At 42.9% G+C, this 13,022-nt stretch overlaps 2 protein-coding genes across 21 annotated transcripts in view; both read right to left on the reverse strand.

The window, feature by feature from the left end:
- Positions 1 to 13,022, reverse strand: part of LOC130297590 (nuclear factor 7, ovary-like) — a 60,938-nt gene that overhangs the window by 29,011 nt on the left and 18,905 nt on the right. For 10 of the 20 annotated variants that reach the window (XM_056550224.1, XM_056550231.1, XM_056550229.1 and 7 more), the window contains 2 exons: positions 9,242 to 11,842; positions 8,158 to 8,207 (listed from right to left, as the gene is read on the reverse strand). The exons of 1 other annotated variant lie outside the window; for it this stretch is intronic. In XM_056550224.1, the coding sequence (XP_056406199.1) occupies positions 10,221 to 11,771 (1,551 nt within the window). In that variant the 5' untranslated portion in view covers positions 11,772 to 11,842 and the 3' untranslated portion in view covers positions 8,158 to 8,207; positions 9,242 to 10,220. Of the gene's footprint in view, positions 1 to 3,888; positions 4,115 to 6,841; positions 6,981 to 8,157; positions 8,208 to 9,241; positions 11,843 to 13,022 lie in introns of those variants that run through there. 9 more of the 20 variants (XR_008849606.1, XR_008849603.1, XR_008849601.1 and 6 more) reach the window with 5 other exon arrangements.
- LOC130297593 (nuclear factor 7, ovary-like) lies at positions 4,138 to 6,335 on the reverse strand. The gene has a single exon (XM_056550236.1). The coding sequence runs from the start codon at positions 6,156 to 6,158 to the stop codon at positions 5,304 to 5,306; it is 855 nt and encodes a 284-aa protein (XP_056406211.1). The 5' UTR covers positions 6,159 to 6,335; the 3' UTR covers positions 4,138 to 5,303.

A 13,022-nucleotide genomic window follows, 5' to 3' on the forward strand; every position in this document is an offset into this window, starting at 1 on the left:
GCCATCACTGACAGCTCCGATCATCCCTATTTTCCCGGCGATCGGGTCACCACAGACCCGATCAGCCCAGAAATAGCAGAAAACCGCATGTCTGAATTGACATGCAATTTCCTGCGATTGACGACATTTGGGGGGGGGGGGGGTGTTGGGGGGCAGGATGCCTGCTGAATGATTTCAGCAGGCATCCCGATCCAGTCCCCAACAGTCTAGCAGCGGGGACTGGAATTCCCATGGGCATATCCATGCGCCCTACGTCCTTAAGGACTCTGCATACGCCCTGCATCCTGAACAGGTTAAAGTGGGGGGGAGGGTCGGGGAGCTCTGTGCTCGTGCTAAATGTTTAGGGTAGGTTTTGTTTATTCTTTGCATCAAAAAGTTATAAATAAATACTTTAGAAAAAAAAAAATAGACACATCCGAGTTCTCATTCATTCAGAGCATTAACCATTCCCTATCCAGAGAGAATAGTGTCTGAATACACACCTAAACAGAAAAATACAAAAACAAATAAAACAGGCATTACATACAGGTCAGAAGAAGGGGCAACAACGAGAGGGAGGCTGCACCCTAGCAAGAGAAAGTAGCTGCCGTGCAAATGCCTGGCTCCCAGATAATGCCAAACGTAAATTAAATCTGAAAATACAAGCAAGAGCGCTCCATGGTGTATTAAAAGAGATAAAATGATGTAAAAGGGAAGGCATTAAAGAGACTCACCCCAGGAAGTTCTGTAACATCATACACAACAACAGTAGACACAAAGCGAGAAATCTACGGCCCTCCGGCTGTGATATAGACAAGGATCGGTATGGCTCCACGAGGCACAGGATATACTTAAGGAGCGACCAAGTAAAAAACAAAAGGTAGTTTATTCTCAGGATGCAACGTGTTTCACTGCAGTTCCACAGCTTCATCAGGCATCTTCTTTATTAGGGATAAAAATTTAACCCTCTCTATGTAGTGACAGGGCAAGAAGCAATATAATACTAATAATACATATGTCAAATACATAAGAAAATTGTACAATATTCAATTTCAGACACAAAAATACATAGAAAAAGATAACAGAAAATATAAATGAAAGAAAATAGCATATATGTAAAAATAAATATAATAATAAGAATGACTTATGACAAGAAAAGTTGGGCCCGAGGATACAATACCAAATCGGGAGTCACAATAGTTATTAACAAGCATTCTCAATTGTCTCATTCAGACCATGCCGTACTAAAGTGCACATCTTAAATATCCAAAATTACTCCCAATTAATAAGACATTGAACATGATTCGGGAAGTCTTCTGGTATTGATTCAAGAATGATCAAACTTAAAGAAGAAGACATCATTTTTATGGATTACCGTGAAACAATGAGTAATGAAAAACTTTTTTATATTGGACCTAGGCTTACACATTTGGGAGAGCACAGTCTTAATAATGCATCCAATATATTGAAAATGACTACAGGATAACAAATATACTGCATATTGTATATCAAAATTAGAGATTGAGTTATGGAAAACTTTGTTTGGCATCACTCACTCTCTAAATTATGATACACAATATGCAGTATATTTGTTATCCTGTAGTTAATTTTCAATATATTGGATGCCCTATTCAGACTGTGCGCTCCCGGATGTGTAAGCATAGGTCCAATATAAAAAAGTTTTTCATTACATTAGTGTTTCATTTGTATGTTTTGGGCTTTGGGTTCTTTTTCTGCATCTGGTGCCTTTTTCTATATATTTTTTTCATTATAATAATTTTTTCCCCCATTCATAATAATTACAGTAACCCCCCGACCTACGATGGCCCCGACATATGATAAAATCGACATACGATGGCCTCTCAGAGGCCATCGCATGTCGATGTCAGCATCGACATACGATGCTTTTATATGTCGGGGCCATCGCATTAACTGCTATCCGACAGCGCAAAATGCTTAAGCTGCTGTCGGATAGCAGCTTAATGTGCCCCAGCAGGTTCACTTACCTATTCCCGCTGCTCCGGGTCCACTTCGCGATCCTCCGGTGTCTTGCGCATCTTCTCCAGGGTCCGGGCCTTGCTTTCCGGCGTCGTTATTACGTCACTACGCACGCCGCGCCGGCGCAGCAGCGTAATAACGTCACCAGAAAGCGAGGCCCGGACCCTGCAGAAGATGCGCAAGACACCGGAGGATCGCGAAGAAGACACCGGAGCAGCGGGACAGCATCGGGAGCCCCTGGAACAGCAGCGGGAGAGGTGAGGACCTGGTGCGGAGCGGCGGGGACAGGTAAGTATAACTTCCTATACTTTACATTGCACGGATCCCTCAACATACGATGGATTCGACAAACGATGGGTCGTTTGGAACGAATTACCATCGTATGTTGAGGGACCACTGTACTTTACACTTTTCTTGTCATAAGTCATCATTATTATATTAATATATTTTACATATATGCTATTTTTATATTTATTTTCTTCTATTTTTTTCTATGTATTCTTGTGTATTTGATATTGAATATTGCACAATTTTGTTATGTATTGTTTGACAAGATGCATTATCTGAAATGCCCAGTAGATGGCAGATGGACTCAGTATGCTGTTAATAAAACATTGATCACATGACTTGCTGCCATTTCAGTCACATGATTGTGGCATCATCGCAGGTCCTGTTAGGATACTTCCTGCCCAGCTCTGAGGAAGGAGGTCCTGGAAGACTTCTAGAAGTTACCACATGCTCAGCCAGAGAAAGGACATGCTTCTAGCTGTGAGAGACTGTAGCACAGATATAGCACCTTGCTGAAAGAACTTGCTTCACCCAAGACCACACCAGCTGAGAGAGGGACCTGCTGGCAAAGACAAGCACTGAGTCTAGACGTCTGGTGAATCCAGAGACTGCAGCTGACTGACCTGGTTAATTGTGTTGTGAGGCCAAGCCTCTCCCTGTATCACCACAGGGCACCTGTCTCCTCACTCACAGTAAAGACTGAGGTCCAGTGACGGACATTGCACAGCTCAGGCTGCTTCAGTGACACTCCGGAGCAGGACTTATAAGGGCCCCAACTCTCCTATGTGCAATTGGCCATTAGGGCGAAGATAAGGGGGTGGGTGCAAGTGTGCTGGTGGGTGGGTGAGGAAAATCCACATTGCATTGTTATCTTTGTTACTCTATTGTATGTTGGTTCATTTGCTACTTACTATATAAAGTTAGTTCCAGTTAGGCTTTGTCAGTCTCATTGCACCAAGTATGTTCCCAGTGGGACCCCACATCCCTACCCCGGATGCTCCACTGGGTGGAGGGACTGCCGCAGACATGTACCCCAGCTCCCAGATAGCGGAGGCTCAGGATCCGCCTGTCAGGCATAGTGAGTTAACTAGGTTTAGGGACCCCAAAGACACTAGGGGGCGCCCTCAAAACCCTGTTACACATATGTTAAAGTATTATATTGCTTCTTGCCCTGTTACTATATCTAGAAGGCTACATTTTTATCCCTATGAAGAAGCAACTCACCTGCTTCTTGTCATGCCTGATGAAGCTGCGGAACTGCAGTGAAATGCGTTGCATCCTGGGAATAAACTACCTTTTGGTTTTTACTTGGTCTCTCCTTGAGTATATCCTGTTCCTCGTGGAGTCGGGGTCCTGCGTGAAGCCATACCGATCCCTTTACATAAAATAAGACGGTCGCATAAGAGGTTCACAGGGCTGGCCTCACTACTTTGCTGCCTGTTAGAGTTGCAGAACTGCGCACCATTCATTTTTACGTCGGCCCCTCAACTCAGCTGTCCGGAGATTTCCAAAACATGTAATGAGGGGAGAGGGAAGGCAGAAGATGGGCAGGACGCAGTTCTGTACCTCCCCTCCCTTGCTGTGAAAATCTACGTTCAGGAGCGGGGCTGTAAAAATCTGTACCTGTGGATGTGGCACTGAGCCATTGTTCACATCTACGTCCAGGGGTCTGTGCACCTCCCTCGTTCATAAATCTCCGGCCAGCTGAGGGGACGGGCCGACATAAAAATGCAAGGGGCGCAGTTCTGCATCTCACACCGGAACGTCTTTTACGCAGCCACTATATCAGTACGACAGTCATCTGGGGGTGGGGCTTCTGCCCGGCAGCTACAGCCACTGCGTCCAAACACTGCAACATAAACACCAAGGTTGTCAACAATGTTTGTTCCCCACTGGGGCAACATTTTTTTTGTATAGTGGTAAAAATCAATATCAAATAATCAAATATCAAATAATTGTCAAACAGAAGTTTATTTTAATGCTGTGGTGCACAAAACACAAAAAGTACAAATAGATTGTGGCTCTATACAATGCTGATTTACAGGACTGGATACAGAATATACTACCAGTTCCTGACCCTGCAGAAATCACAATAGTCTGTCACCAGTGTGACCAAATAACATGAATCAAGTTGTTCATGAAAGAGAAAAAAAAAATTTAAATCAAAAGAAATTAAAAAAGGAGCTGACATATACTATAGCATACCCCTGCGGGCCTCATTTTAATGGCCCAAGAAGATCCACCTATTGCAAAAATACAGTATGAATAGGGCTTTATTTAGGATAAGTACAAGATAGTAATTTGTTATGTAGCTCTGGAGTATAATACCGGATGTAACTCGGGACATAAAGTAACACTGTACATTACTTATCCTAACAGTCTTTAGTCTTTCTGCTGTTGCAGCCACGGTGTTCATACCTCACGTAGAACATTGATTCTGAGTTACAGCCTGTACTCCATAGATACATTCACAACCCTGAAATCTTCCATCGTTCCTGGCTTGTTCAGGGTCTACACTAAACTTGCATTTTAGGAAATATAGGTAGTGGTAATCTTTACCCCAAACACCGTACTTAAGAAGCTGGAAAGACAAACAGTTTGGGCAGTACTGTATCTTACCTAAACTATGAAGGTTGTGTCCGATGAAAAGACTGCTGATACTTTCTAATCACAAACAGCAGAATAGTGAATGCAGCTCTAGGCTATAGCACACACGGATTTAGCTTTTGTGCAAAACAATTCTAGCAACATATTTAATATTTTATGTACTTATCCAGTAATACAAGTTAAGGTACGTTCACACGTGTGGATTTTGTTGCAGAGTTTCTTCAGAGTGACTTCCATGGGTAGAAAAATAAGCAGCAGAAAATCTGCAGCAAAATACACGTGTGAATGTACCCTTAGGCTGGTCCTGTAGCATCTAGATTCCATTTAATATTCCATTTATGATAACCGTGATTGTTAATAAACATAACCTTTCCACTGTATTAGTATCAGTAGTAATGGGAGGGTCTGATTTAACAGATTTTGAAACATTGCTAATATAAGACCTTCACCCAAGCATCATCCCATACAGCGATCACCGGGTATAGAGCCTCTGTGAAGCTGGTACTGTAAGTATATAGATGTCTTATGGAGTTACCCAGCTCATAAAAAGACAGCAGGCCAGCCGTATAATCCAGATAAATCCTCACTTTATAGCAGGAAGGTTGAGACAATAAGATTTCTTTCCCACCATGTCTTATTGAATACTGATTCTTTAAGCAGCGTAGGCTCCATGACTTCATATTATTTCCAATGTTTGAACAGTCTCCTTTTCTTTCTATACTGAGATACGTCATCCCGACTCTCCATGCTCCCATCTTACTTACTTCTACATCCCAGTATAGTCTACAGTCAGAAAAACCCTTCATGCTTAAAACTATATAATTCTCAAATCTCTCAGGGATTTTGGGACGGCCCATATTTGCTTTCGACCAGGACGCAGTTTTCAGGTCATCTGAGATCTTTACATCATTAGAAGCAGTGTTCACATCCAGTAATATGCCGGAAGCCTCCTGCACATAGTAACCCTTCTGTAGGCCGCACATTATGTTCATCATACCAGAGTTCAGGGTCTTGATGATCAGATCTTCAGCCAGATCCTCTGCTTTAATCTCTTTGAGGTTCCTGTCACCATCCCCCATAACATCAGCAAAACCATGTCTGTCTGCTTGTAAGTAAAGTAGAGGATCACTTATCTGACATAGGTCTTCTATAGTAGAGATTCTCCTGGATAGACTGTCCTTCTTCGATTCCAGCTGTTGGATCAGATCAGAGACAGACTGTGACACCTGCTCGCTTTGTTTGGTAATCTCATTCAGAACACGATTATCCAAGTTATCCAGCTTCATCCTGAGGTCTCTGATCTGGACATTGACTCTCTCTACGATACCATCTGCTTTTTCTGGGATGGTCTTGGAGACTCTGGACTCTCTTTTCAATCTCTTCCCTTTCTTTGATGATATGGTCTTGAATAGTCCTTATTTTTTCTTTTTCCATTTTGGCAGCTTCATTCAATAATTCCACTTGGTGTCCCCTGTGCTTCTCATCCCGGCAGCAGGAGACACACAAACACTTCGCATCCTCGGTGCAGTAATACATGAGGACCTTCTTGTGGTGAGAGCATCTTCTGCTCCTGAAGAACTTTGTTGGTTGGATTAAGACATGTTCTGGGGCCTTGCTGTGTACGGTCAGGTGTAGTTCACACAGGGAAGCATCACACCACATGCAGGTTTTCGAAGCAACCACCGGTGTGTGAACACAGTACGTGCAGAACACCTCACTCCCTTCTTGGTCCTCCTGAGAAAGGAAATGTTCTACTATGTTACGTAAGGTGGTGTTCCTCTGCGGGGCAGGACGCTCCTGGAACTCTGCTCTGCATTGAGGGCAGGTATAAGCTTCAGATCCTTTGTGTGTATCCAGAATATTCTTTATACACTCCCAGCAGAAGTTATGGCCACAATGAAGCGTTACAGGATCAGTGTAGAGGACCAGGCAGATAGAACAGGTCAGCTCTTCTTTCAGGACAGTAGAAGCCATTGTTGTGGGGTAACAGAAGAGACGAAGACTGAAAGCTTCAGCAGGGTGTGTTCTCGTTTATACTCAGGACTCTGGAAGGTTTGTCAAATCTTCACTTCCTGGTAACTCCTTGTATTCCTCCAGATTAACTCATTCTAACATCAAGAAAAGACGAATGGAGGCAATACAGTGAATATTGACTAAGTGTATCCTGCTGCTTTATGTTGGTAAATCTGGTAATTTCTTGTGTTTATAAAAAGCTTTATGTAGATTCAACTCCAGTTATAATTACGCACAGGCAACATTCTCAGATTTAAAAAGAAGCCCAAACAATATATATGGTGCAGTCTATTCGACAGGGTTGTTATGCTAAAACACAACCCAGTCTTGAAAGAGCTTGTGCCCCCATTAAGGGGGTACTCCGGCCCTAAGACATCTTATCCCCTATCCAAAAGGATAAGGGATAAGATGTCTGACCGCAGGGGTCCCGTCGCTGGGGACCACCACAATCTTGCATTCGGCATCCACCTCTTTGAGCTGCACGCCGCGCTGCCAGCTTACAAACTGCCGGGTGCCGACCACGGGGCCAGAGTATCGTAACGTCACATGTCCGCCCCCGTACGACGTCACCCTCCGCCCCCGCTATGCAAGTCTATGGGAGGGGGGGTGACGGCCGTCACGCCCCCTCCCATAAACTTGCATAGCGGGGGCGACGTCACACGGGGCGGAGTCATGACATCACAATACTCCGGCCCCGTGGTCGGCTCCCGGCAGTTTGTGAGCTGGCAGCGTGGCGTGCAGCTCAAAGAGGTGGGTGCCAATAGCAACCGGGACCCCTGCGGTCAGACATCTTATCCCCTATCCTTTGGATAGGGGATAAGATGTCTTACGGCCTGAGTACCCCTTTAACTCTCATCCTCTGGCCACAGAATAGTTAAAAAGTGTACAATTGCAGAGGGGAATGTCTAAGAGACCCATTGTGATCTTGAGAACGGGATTCCCAAAGCTCTTATTCTTAATGAGGAGTATGTGCACTGTGATATTGTATTAACTTGGCCCAAAGAGAAATCAGAATGTATTATAGGAGATTATAGATTTTCTAAGGGTTATATAAATGTACAGTAGTAGCTACACAAATGGTTTCACCAGGTCCCTTTTACACCTCGCCCCTACCCAAGACAAACGTGACCACTACTCACTGCAATTTAAAACTGTAAATATCATGCCAGGGGTGTTTTTTCAGTTATTTTCCAGCATGAAAAATGAACAAACTAGAATTTAAAGTATTATAAGTAAAATAGCTCAAGTAAATCAACTCTAGAGTCAGCTCACCACCTCCGTATGCGTGGAAGTCCAAGTAGCAGCAGTCCCAGTGTGGTAATCTAATGCATATCAAAGAAAAGGAAAAAATAAAAATTTTGTATTATATATTTTTTTTACTTTGATATAAGCAGCTTGTGAAGATTTTAGCATGTTCTAATAAAGCTTCACAATTTATTTTTATTTAAATTTTTTTTTTTTTTAACTGGGAGCTAGAAGTTCGGAGCCCTTCTTTGCATTTGATTATATTTAAATACATTTTACCCAGTAAAATCTCAACACTGTGCTGATAAAGCTACCAGTTACAGTCTTTGTTGATACGCTTTGGGATGTTACTTGTAAAATAACTGATGCAAAGAATAAGTTCTCTTAAAGGGGTACTCCACTGCCCCAGCATTCGGAACATTTTGTTCCGAATGCTGGGTGCGAGCTGCGGGGGGGGGTAGTGACGTCAAGGCGACACCCCTCACCACGCCCCCTCAATGCAAGTCTATGGGAGGGATGTGGCAGCCGCAGTTCTCCTTTCAAATGGTAATTATTGTGGAAGGACAATGAAAGCAAGAAACCAGATACATTATGGGTTTTTTGGTTGAGTGTTTAAAAAGAACAAAAAACCTTTTCCAAATGCATCACACTGTATTAAAAATGGGATTGCTTTCATAAAGTATCTGATCACCTCCGAAAATGCCAATTTTTTTTTTATCTGGTTATAGGATTTGTTGGAATCAAAATAAAACTTTGTATGTGTAAATTTGAGGATGATTATTATAGGGTTTACAATATTGGAGTGAAATGATAAGTTTCGAAGAAACTGTGTAACATAAAAGGAGGTTCTAGTATCTAGTATTTGGGTGCCTCTAGCTTGGATATGAGAAGTTACGGTTGGGCATAGAGGCATACAGGTTCCATATGGTATCCTGCAGCACATTTGCCCACAGATATTGCAGTTGGACCTACAGAGCCTAATAGTCCAACCCAAATGAAACTGTAATGTAGTTAAGCAACATCAAGTCGCAGACAAGTCACACACATTGTTTTTTTGCGCAGCTTAGATGAAATTTGCTGTCGTGCATCATGTTCCTACCACACTACTCACGGTTTTGTAGTGTGAACCTCCTCGACTTTCAAAGTGCTATAGAAACATGAAGAAGAAAAAATTAATTGCGCAGTTTTATCCAGCCATGCGGGAGAGAGGAGCCTCACTAGGAACCATGGAAGGGCACTGGGTGTAGAAGGGCATCCTCCCAAGAGTGTCTGGTTCCAGAATTCCTGTCAGTGTAAAAATCCAGGAGAGGGCACATGGTAGACAAAGGAATCCAGTACCCCACCCATCATCAAAATAAATAAAATATTCCTAATTAAAACAAAATATCAATATAGCAATATTGTCCCATGTATATCTTGTTGTAGCTCAAAGAACACACAGACTTCTAAAAGGTAGATGATCAAAGACAACTGTATTGTAAGTACAAGACACATACAAGCAGATTGTTACTGTATACACTGATGACAGACAGCGTATACTACAGGTTCCTGCCCCTCAAATCATCAGTATGCTGAATACATTAACTATGTTGTCCACATAAAAATCAAGATTTTTTTCATAAGACACATTTGACCATTTGCATGTTCAATGAGTTTTACATTACGATGCATCTCTTCTCCAATCACCATTTCAGAGTTCACATACAGAATTAATCCTATATTTTACAACCAGTAAAGAATCACAACAATTAAAGTAATTACAGTGCAGTTTTGGACAATGTTTTTTTTAAATATTTTTTGTTTTATTGTTGAGAAACATCCCCAAAGTGTTAATACATTTAGGGAAGATAAATTCTAGCTGAACTAGAAGTAGACGCCAAGCTTACAGCTTTTTGTTGCCTGGTTCCCGGCCGTGCATCAATTAATACGGTGCAGCCACTACATGGAGGAGTGACATTTGGTTATCACAAAAATGAAGGCTCTGTTAACATTTATGAAGCCTAGATGTGGTTCTTAGATGGAACCTCCATCATTGTTAGTATGAACATTTCTTCTGTATAAGGATGACCATGAGTTGTAATGGGGAGGGTCTAATGTAAGACCTTCACCCAAGCACTAGCCCATACAGCGATCACAGGGTATAGAGCGTCTGTGAAGCTGGTACTGTAAGTATATAAATGTCTCAATGAGTTATCCAGCTCATAAAAAGACAGCAGACCAGCAGTATAATCCAGATAAATCCTCACTTTATAGCAGGAAGGCCGGCATGCTAACGGGATTTGTTTTCCGTCATGTTTTACTGAATATTGCTTATTAAAGCTGCGCAAACCCCATGACTTGTTATTGTTACCGATGAGGGAGTATTTCCCTATTCTTTCTATACTGTGATAAGTCATCCCCACTCGCCATCCTCCCGCCTTGCTTACTTCTACATCCCAGTATAGTCTACAGTCAGAAAAGCCCTTCATGCTTAAGACTCTACGAATTGCAAATCTTTCATGGGTTTTTGGACGACCCTGATTCACCGCTGACCAGGACGCCGTTTTCAGGTCATCTGAGATCTGTACGTCATTAGAAGCAGTGTTCACATCCAGTAATATATCGGAAGCCTCCTGCACATAGTAACCCTTCTGTAGGCCATATATTATGCTTATCATACCAGAGTTCAGAGTGTCAAAGATCAGATCTTCAGCCAGATCAGCAGCTTCATTTAGACTGTTATCACCAAACCCAGTTGTACCAGCAAAGTCGGGTTTGTCTGCTTGTAAGTAAAGTAAAGGATCATTTATCTGACATAGGTCTTCTATAGTAGATATTTTCCTGGACAGACTGTCCTTCTTTGATTCTAGCTGTTGGATCAGATCGGAGACAGACTGTGACGCCTGCGCTTGGTGAAGGTAAATCTCATTGAGAACATGATTATCCAAGTTATCCAGCTTCATCCTCAAGTCTCTGAACTTGACATTGACTCTCTCCACAATACCAGCTGCTTTCCCTGTGATCTGCATTAGATGGTCCTGGAGATTCTGAACTTTCTTTTCAATGTTTTTCCTTTCTTTGATTATATTTTCTTGAATAGTTCTTAGTTTTTCTTGTTCTTTTTTGGCAGCTTTATCTAATAATTCAACTTGGTGTCCCCTGTGCTTCTCCCCCAGGCAGCAGGAGACACATAGAAACTCAGTATCGTTGGTGCAGTAGTACATGAGGACCATGTTGTGGAGAGTGCATTTAATGTTGCTGAAGGACTTTGTTGGTTGTATTAGGACATGTTCTGGTGATTTGCTGTGTGCTGTCAGGTGAAGGTCACACAGAGAAGCTTTACACCACATGCAGGTTTTGGAAGCAACCACAGGTGTGCAGTCACAGTACGTACAAAATACTTCACTGCCTTCCTGGTCCTCCTGAAAAAGTAAATGGTCTACTATGTTACGTAAGGCGGTGTTCCTCTGCAGCGTAGGACGTTCTTGAAACTTTGCTCTACATTGAGGGCAAGTGTAGGGTTCAAATAACATTCGTGTATCTATAAAATTCTTCATACACTCCTGGCAAAAGTTATGTCCACATTGAAGCGTTACAGGATCAGTGAAGAGGTTCAAGCAGATAGGACAGGTCAGCTCGTCTTTCAGGGCAGCAGAAGCCATTGTTGTGTGGAGACCCGAGGGGCGTAGATTGAAACCTTCCACAGGGTGTGTTCTAGTTTATGTACACGATCCTAAAAGTAGAACAAACTATTCATTATGAGATACAAAATAAGATGGGGGGGGGGGGGGGGGGGAATTTCAAAAAACACACAACACTATTACCAGGATGCTCTGGAAGCCAAGTAGTGTGGCAATAGCAGAAGAGCTACTAGCACTACTACTTACCCCACACATACCATAATTTATACATTTGCAGTAAAAAGCTGAAGTTGTACAGGAAAAATAGCTGCCGAGTCTTTCCATGCGATTGGGTTTCCTTGGACAGAGTAGATTATACTGAGGTTACTGTCAATCTATACAGTACATGTAAACTTATCAGATATGTTGTGTTCTGTGTATATAATAAGTTATTGGTGAAATATCCTAAATAGACCTTTGTGACAAGTGACATCCAGGAGTAAAAGCCATATATCGGGCCAATTACGGCATCAGATCCTGCGTACACTGGTGGATCCTCTACCAAGACGAGACCCAGCTAGTCCATTACCAGCCTCATCCCTCTTTTCCACTGGCAAGTTAAATCTATCTAGGGATACAGACACTATATATTTTCTCTTAGGAATCATACCGGGCACAGCTGTACCACGATGAGTGGGATAGAAGGGTTTGACATTAGACTCACAGCAGGATGATACCTATTGGAATTTACCTTTAATGTGCCCATGGCTAGGGCTGGGCGGTATGGCCAAATATGTGTATCGCGGTATTTTTGTAACTTATGGCGGTTCCACGGTATAACGGTATTCCATCCCCCCCCCCCCCAAAAAAAATAAAATAATTATTAGCGCTGCGCTGTCCACATCAGGGTACTACTCACGTCACAGGCAAGTGCTGCTCTCCTCGTCCTCCTGTTTGTTGCGGCCGCCGGCGCTGACACGGTGTCCCTATGCCCGGGCTGCAGAAGGTAAACAAAAATAAACTTTAACGCATGTTCCTACGTTGGCCTTACAATCTACCTGGGGACGCAAACGTCGGACAGCCATCAGCCTATCACCGGTTGCAGCAATGTTCCGTCTCGGCTTGCGATAGGCTGAGCCCACTGTCCTGTAAGAAGGCGGAACATCGCTGCGGCCAGTGATAGGCTGACGGCTTTCCGATGTTCCATTCCCTAGGAAGCTGGTCCAGACCGACGGGGAAGGAGAGTTAAAGTTTATTTTGTTTACCTTTTGCAGCCCGGGCATAGGGATACAG

This window comes from Hyla sarda, chromosome 13, assembly GCF_029499605.1.
Source record: "Hyla sarda isolate aHylSar1 chromosome 13, aHylSar1.hap1, whole genome shotgun sequence".
Classification (NCBI taxonomy): domain Eukaryota; kingdom Metazoa; phylum Chordata; class Amphibia; order Anura; family Hylidae; genus Hyla; species Hyla sarda.

Bases quoted from the DNA above. Each gene is read 5' to 3' on its own strand.
- LOC130297593 (XM_056550236.1), bottom strand. From the start codon at position 6,158: ATGAAGCTGGATAACTTGGATAATCGTGTTCTGAATGAGATTACCAAA.